General features: G+C 36.3%; 1 protein-coding gene across 1 annotated transcript; it reads left to right on the top strand.

The window, feature by feature from the left end:
- The first annotated feature begins 523 nt into the window (after positions 1 to 523).
- Positions 524 to 3,238, top strand: LOC148910807 (uncharacterized). The gene is made up of 2 exons (XM_089030356.1): positions 524 to 619; positions 2,250 to 3,238. Exon 2 carries the CDS (start codon positions 2,267 to 2,269, stop codon positions 3,236 to 3,238), a length of 972 nt encoding a protein of 323 aa, XP_088886482.1. The 5' UTR covers positions 524 to 619; positions 2,250 to 2,266.
- Positions 3,239 to 7,524: the final 4,286 nt, after the last annotated feature.

Raw genomic sequence — 7,524 nt, 5'->3', positions numbered from 1 at the left:
TCGTATGCATTTATCTTACGTGTTTCTATCCAACCAAAGCTTCTAGAGACAAATTTTTATACAGAGAATAGAATCTGTACAAATTTTCGTCTTTTTTCCTTTTTTTTATACGAGTGTGTGTGTGTTTGTAAACATCTAAATTTGATTTCAAAGTTTATTTTTGTGGCCTTGGTTATTAATCTAGTCACACTGCAAGCATTGAGTTCAATTTATATCAATATGAGAAATCCTAAGAAGGGAAATTTTCTCTATGACCCCTCTAACATTTCTATAAAGCGGCTATAGGTAAATTAACCTGTGGTTGAAATCGTTTAGTTTTGTCTAATTTTTTTTTTTTTTTTTTTTTTCTTTCTTTTTTTAATTAAAATTTCAAAACTAGAGAATAGAATTCTATTCAGCTGCCTCAAAAGCCAACCACATCCCCAACTGTGTTTCTATAAAATTACTTAAAAATAAACAAATTTTCAAAGGTCGTAATAGATACCGCCGTTGAAGTCACTTCATCAGAATTCAGAGACTCAGTGAAGACTACTTTTCAAGAGCGTTAGTTTTGTACCAGTATAAAAGATCAGAATGAAATAGATATAGAAAGCGGCAACGTATTAAGACATTTCTAAAGGTAAGGCAATCAATAGCTATTATCACTGGTCCTTCACTTCATTTTAAGGAATTTGTACACCAGAAACTTCGTCATCATTGTTATCATGTATATTGTGATCTTGTAAGTTGACTGAAGATGTTTATAAGTAAATGAAACCGGTCTCCACTAATGGAGTCGTTTTTAGTGCGTGAAATTAAAGACGTTTTAAAAACGAAATTTAGCTTTATAATCACAATCTTGACAAAGTTAACTAAACCTTTCGAGGTCTCAGCAAAGAAAATATCTCAAACACCAGAAACTCAGGTGCAAGAGGGCGGTTGAAATGTGTAACCTGCAGGTAACAGTTATTGATACAATTCCTTTTTGCAATGCTGCGGAATCTCAATCTTTTTTCCGGTCAAATTTCTTCAGTAGTCGAGTAAATCACGTCTTCTTTTTTCAAACATGAATCACCAAAACCAAATTAAAGATAGATATCCAAAATGTTTAATGAAAATATTCAGTAAATTTTCTGAAGTCAGGAAATTCAGCGACAAGTCATGTTGGTATGTGTTAGAAGCGCCATTTTTAAGCAAGAGTAAAATTTTCAAAAATTAATTAGCTTATGTTTAGACTTTCCTTTATTCCGTTTTGAACCCAAAAATCGCATTTAGTAGAAATCAGATTTTCTTTCCTCAGAGAAGGCTATACAATCTCAAAACCGCTCGGCACTCCTTCTTCTTCGCCTTCTTCTTCTTCTCCTTAGTTCATCCCGCTAATTTTAAAGTTCCGTGATGTATAGAAGTTGAATTTTACGGAAGGAAGAAAACCGGAGAACCTGAAGAAAAACCTTCGAAGAACAGTAGAGAGCCAACAAGAAACTCTAATCACACTCGACACGCTGAGTCCGGACTGAAATGAAACCTTGGTCGCTTAGGCGAACGCTAAATTTATTTTTGTTTTTTTTGTTTTTTTTGTTTTTTTTGTTATTTTTGTTATTTTTCGTTTTTTTTGTTTTTTTTTTTTTTTTTTTGTTTTTTTGTTTTTTTTGTTTTTTTTTGTTTTTTTTGTTTTTTTTTTTTTTTTTGTTTTTTTTTTTGTTTTTGTTTGTTTTTTTTTTTTGTTTTTTTGTTTTTGTTTTGTTTTTTTTGTTTGTTTGTTTGTTTTTTTTGTTTGGTTTTTTGTTTTGTTTTTCTTTATTTTGTGTATATATATATATGTATTCTTTCAATATGTAAAACTGAAATTGTAAAATAAATAAATAATAATAATGAAGGAAGAAAACGCGAGCGCGTGCTGTGTGCTGTCATAAAGCACGCGGGGGTTGGCAGAACACGAGAGAAGTGTCAGGAGAAGCACGACGCGTAGCGGAGTGCTTCTGGACACTTCTCGAGTGTCCTGCCAATCCCCAAGTGCTTTATGATTGCACACAGCACAGCACAGCAAGCAAGTTTTTTATTTCTTTTATAAAATACAAATTACAATGATAGATATGAATGACGCAACGGAAAGTGCGCGCACGTGCAATGTGCTCTCATAAAGCACGCACTCCAAACCAATCAGAACGCGACATTCATAACACGTATTTTATAATAATAATAATAATAATAATAATAATAATAATAATAATAATAATAAATATTTCTATATGATATTTTTTTTACCACAGACGGGACGCGATTCAATATGAAAACACAGCTGGTGTTTGTCTTGATACTGTTCCTTCTCAAGCACAAAGTCACCTACGCAACGATGTGGCCGACTCAAGGACATTCAGAGCTTAACGTGTACTTGCAAGGATTCACTCTTGAATCGTCCAAGGTGGAAACAATCTTTGCATGTTACAGAAGGTGTGAGGACAACATACCTTGTGCAAGCATCAACATGAACCTGACGACCAAGACATGTGAACTGAAGTACTCTACCAAGACCAGACATCCAGAGAAGATTGTTAGTCAACAAAACACCATCTACATGAAGATACGGGATGCTCTCGGGTTTTCTCCTCATAACCCAATATTATCCTGTAAATGGTTCAAGAACCTTGACAACCAGGTAAAGTCAGGTGTTTACTGGATGAAGTTCAATGAGCCATCCTCTGCGTCATTCCAAGTGTTCTGTGACATGACCACCGATGGAGGAGGCTGGACCCTTGTCTACAGCTATACATTTACTCAGTACAGTAATTTTGGATCAGATTCAAACGCAGTCACTCCAATACCAAACTGGCCCGTCGTCAAGCATTTAGGAACATCGGTACCAGAGTCAACGACAACTCCACTCAGTGAATCTTCTTACTCGGCCATGGATTTTGCTCTGTGGAAGAAGATTGGTAACGAGTTCCTTCTCAAGCCTAATATCACTAACTGGGTAGCCTGTGTGGAAGGAACCGGAAGTCTTGTGAACTGGGCGACAGGAAGTGTGACCTGTAGAGTTGTCAAGGTCATTACACCAACCTGTACCTCTGTCGCTCCAAACATCATTGATAGCAATGCAGTATGTGGGCCTGCTTTGTTTGTCGATAACAAATATCACTTTCATTTTGAAGGAAGAATCGATCACTGCGCTCCCCGCCATGATTCCTGTGGTGGTGACCCAGCACACTACAGTCATCTGACCAATGTACCCAATCCTGAGGGTGTTGTGTACGTACGATGAGAATGGGAATGAGAAGGAATCCCCGTACCCCATTATGTGCACACTTTGATGTTATTTTTAGAATCCGAACTACTTTCAACTCGTTACCATGCCCGCGTGATAATCATGCTTCCTTTTAATGCCTCGTTTTAGGACACGAAAACCGCCATATTTCGCTACGTCCACGACAAAGACACCATTTTTCACATGCTTTGTTTACTGCAAGACTGGAAGCCGAATATACCCTCAAGCAATCAACCAATCAGATTCTTCGTCCAAAATATCTCCAATTATCTTCCTATAATGACATCACAATCATTAGTATATTAGAAGTATAAACCTTGATATCTTCAAGAGGCATCACTCAAATCACATAAAAATATTTTAGCATTCAAATGTTCACTTTACGTAGAATCAATACTGAAAATATTGCGTTAGGGGTTATAGGCGCTTTAAGAGTTCCCCTGCAATTCGCATTACCACCACTGGCGTCATCATAATCATTGTACTTGTTCTTCTTGGTTTTCAAAGTAGTGTTTAAGGCACAAACACACGGTGCAACACGGTGCGCGCAACTTTGCAGGCAATGTTGCTGAAATAGGATAGTTTTCTACTTCAGCAACACTGCGTGCAACAAATTGCGTCGTGTGTCATGGCTCGCAACATAAATTGCATGCAGCTTTGCGCGCACCGTGTTGCACCGTGTGTCCGTAGCTTTAGAGTTTATTATTTCAGCTGTGTTGAATGTTTATTCTTACTCATTAATATACACCAATATTACTTTCATTACTTTGAAATGGTATCTTTTAGACTGAAGATGTTGTATAAGCTTTATTGTATTCTGGTTTAGGATTTTTGTTTTGAAGTGAATTGTTGAGCTTCAAATTCGTTATCCTTGGCTATTGTCTTATTGTCTTTTTGCCTCAGGTGCCTTGCAACACCAAAAACCTCAGTTACTCCGACGAAGGACTAGCGTCCGAAACATTAGTCAGTTTTTTCAACTTTTCACGGTGTAAAATTTACCCTTTTATCATTACTATAACACCAAGAAAGAGTCGAACATAGTATAGACTTCCTCGGCTCGAGCGAAATGTTGTCCCATTCCAGACCACGTGTCATTCTCTTGAAACGTAAGATTCTTTGTTGGAGTCGTATCTATATTCAGGTGTCTTGTCATGTGCAAACGAGCGCAACCGTTAAACAAAGAAAGAATACTCTAGAGAATGATACGTGGTCTGAAATGAGACAACATTACGCCCGAGCCGAGGTCTATTGACTTCCTCATTTGAAATTGCTTGAATCATATATTCATAGTGATTAAAGTGTATATCAAGGAATTGTTTTTCTTTCAAAATCACTTATATGTTAATAGTGCAGTAGTATGGTTGAAGTATTTTTGTATGTAACATTTTCTTTTAGGAGATATGAATATTTCAAATATCAATATGCAAATGAGATGACGTAAATTCAAGACTAATTTATTATACAAAAATGCTGTTGTGGAAAGTACTGCTTTTTTTCCATTTGCAAATCATCCTTATAACTGAAATACATGACTGTGTACACTTTTAGGTTATTTCACTTCAGAACACTTGTCGTAAATTACACTGCAAAATGTAACCCCTTCCTATATTTACGTCATCTCATTTGCATATTAATATTTCAAATGTTTATATCTCTAAAAAGAGAGGTCCACATACAAAAATACTGCAATCATGCTACTACACTGGTCACATAAGTAATTTTGAAAATAAAATTTTTCCTTGATATACACTTTAATATACGCCAAGTATGCCATGGAACAGGGAATGTAATCAATCTATTCTTTGTTTGCACGTTACGTCATCGCGGCCATGTTGGTGCCATTTAACAAAAGATTTCTCATTAGCATCCATTGTTAACGGCACCACAATGGCCGCCATGTTTTTGTCTTTTTACTCTGTTGGGAATGCTTGCAACCCATCAAATATCATCTTTCCTTTACTCTGTACTTGAGCTGTTCAATAAAGGGGTTTAAGCATACAAAAATTCCGCGTGTCATTGATCTGTGTTCTGTATAAGATGTTGAACCAAGAAAAGTGAAAATTGCTTGGATTCCTATCAATATTATGTCTGACAAATCAATTTCTTCTCTCATTTCTAAGTAATTGATCTATAAAAGAAAATATTAATTATGATTTGTTTTTACAACAAGTAATGCCGACTTGGCTTCGAATAACTTTCAGTTTCTTCAAGTGCCCTACACTCTCACTTTTACTTTTCGTTTTTGTAACACGTATGATATTGAAATGTAAATAAAGACCTTTCTGATTTTTTTGATACAGGATAAAGCACTGGCCGAATCTCTGGTGCGCAACATAATGTTTCTCGATATGTTTCATATCTTGAATGTACGGTGAGGTTGGTACTCGCACTAGGGGAGACACCATATTTCTCATTTCCGGCGTCATTAACTAAACCATCTCCTCGAATTCATTAAAATCATCAAATTAATTCCAATAAACAAACTGAACGACCACTGACTTAATAAGCCTGAAGCGAGATGACTTTTTACCCCCGACTCTATACCATAATAGTTTTTAGAATTCTTTTATATTAAAATTTTTGTTTCCTTAGAGAATACAGGAACAATAGTCATAATTAAAGAACAAAAGCAATGTGAAAAGGATTATGGTCTAGAGACGGGGGTAAAACGTCATCTCGGTTCAGGCTTATTCATTTAATACACCGACATATCCAGCCCTACATCTTGATGCTATCTCATTCCTTTCTAATTTTACACAGATTGCACACCGAAGATTTAAAGTTTTTGGTAACTACTATACTATGAAAACATGAAAAGACACAACTTACGGAAAGTAATAAGTTATCTCTTGTGTTTATTGTTTAGTTGTTATCGCGATTGTACGTTTTGTTTCAGAGTGTCGAAGATAAGCGTGTTCTCATTTTACACAGGTTGCACGGAAGATTCTTAAAGTTTTAAGTAACTACTATAAAAACAAGACACAACTTACGGAAAGTAAGTTATCTCTTGTGTTTACTGTTTAGTTGTTATCGCGATTGTACGGTTCGTTTCTGAGTGTCGAAGATAAGCGTGGACATTAATAGATTTTCCCCAACATGGACCTTTGACACGCGAGTAAACTAATTACAGTCTACCTTTTACTTGACAGCTTTGTTATGATTAGAACTACGGTGACTAGCTTTGAGCAGGAGTTGAGAGTATGATATGATTGCACCAAAATGTATTCCTTTTGACCTTAAACAGATTTTTAAATCTTTATAATTAAGTGCTTTGCACAGATTCAAAGGAAAAGCTTGCTAGGGTATTGCATTAGTCTTAAGTTGATTTCCGCTCCTTATCGATTAAAAATTATGGTGCTTCTTTTATTTTCCCTTCCTTTTCTTTTCTTTCCTTTAAATTTTCTTTCTTTATTCTTTCACCTATATTAGTTCTTATTTAATACCGCCCGAAATTTCTCCTCGGAACTATCTTCCTTCAAATTTCCTAAATCTTACGTTTAAGTAAATCAGATTAATCACGAAGCTAGCGATACAGAGATGGTAAATCCGTAATGCCCTTAAGCAATTGGTCAATATATGGGATGACCATAAGCTATAGATTACGCGATTAACCATCTTTCAAAGCCGCAAATCGCATGACCTTCAGCCTTAGAACACTGCATGGACGTAGTGAGTTTTGGCAAGGCGCGCGTCAACATTTCCTGTGTTAAACTTAAAGATATTTCCTTTCCTAGTGGTTTTCTCCCTTGACAATGCCATGATTTTGATCAGCCCTGAGATTGTTAGAGGCCCGTACAGAGTACGGTTTCATTTGTGAGTTAGCCATGCCCTGGCTTAGATCTTTCAGAGGTTGTTTCAGCAGGGTTGATCTGTGTTTGCCGTGACCTGACTTTGATCAGCCCAGAAGTTATTTGAGGATTCCATCTGTGAGTTAGTCGTGCCTGAGCTTAGATCAGCCCAGAGGTTGTTTGCGTGTTTGATCTGTGATTTTGCTGTGTACTAACTTAGCCCAGAGGTTCATTTTAGGGTTTGTTCTGTGGGTTATAGCTATACCCCGACTTTAATCAACCCAGAGAGTAGTTGTTTCAAGTGTTAACCGTTAAGTGTTCCATTTTGTGTACCCTTCGAGTTTTTTGAATGAAAACCGAATTGACGAGTTATGATAACATTTCCGGCAAACTACAGAAATTGGAACACATATATGAACCAGGAAAAAGGGGTCAGAATGTCCGTAGCAGGATGTCCGTAGTACTACGGGGTTTCGAATACATTTTGCTTAAGAT

The sequence above is a fragment of the Actinia tenebrosa genome, unplaced genomic scaffold, assembly GCF_029948245.1.
Source record: "Actinia tenebrosa isolate PJP-AT-01 unplaced genomic scaffold, QUT_ActTen_1.0 PGA_scaffold15__27_contigs__length_11533743, whole genome shotgun sequence".
NCBI lineage: Eukaryota > Metazoa > Cnidaria > Anthozoa > Actiniaria > Actiniidae > Actinia > Actinia tenebrosa.
This window is presented reverse-complemented; position numbering and strand designations above follow the sequence as displayed.

Coding starts and splice junctions, on each gene's coding strand:
- LOC148910807 (XM_089030356.1), top strand. CDS start 2,267: ATGAAAACACAGCTGGTGTTTGTCTTGATACTGTTCCTTCTCAAGCAC.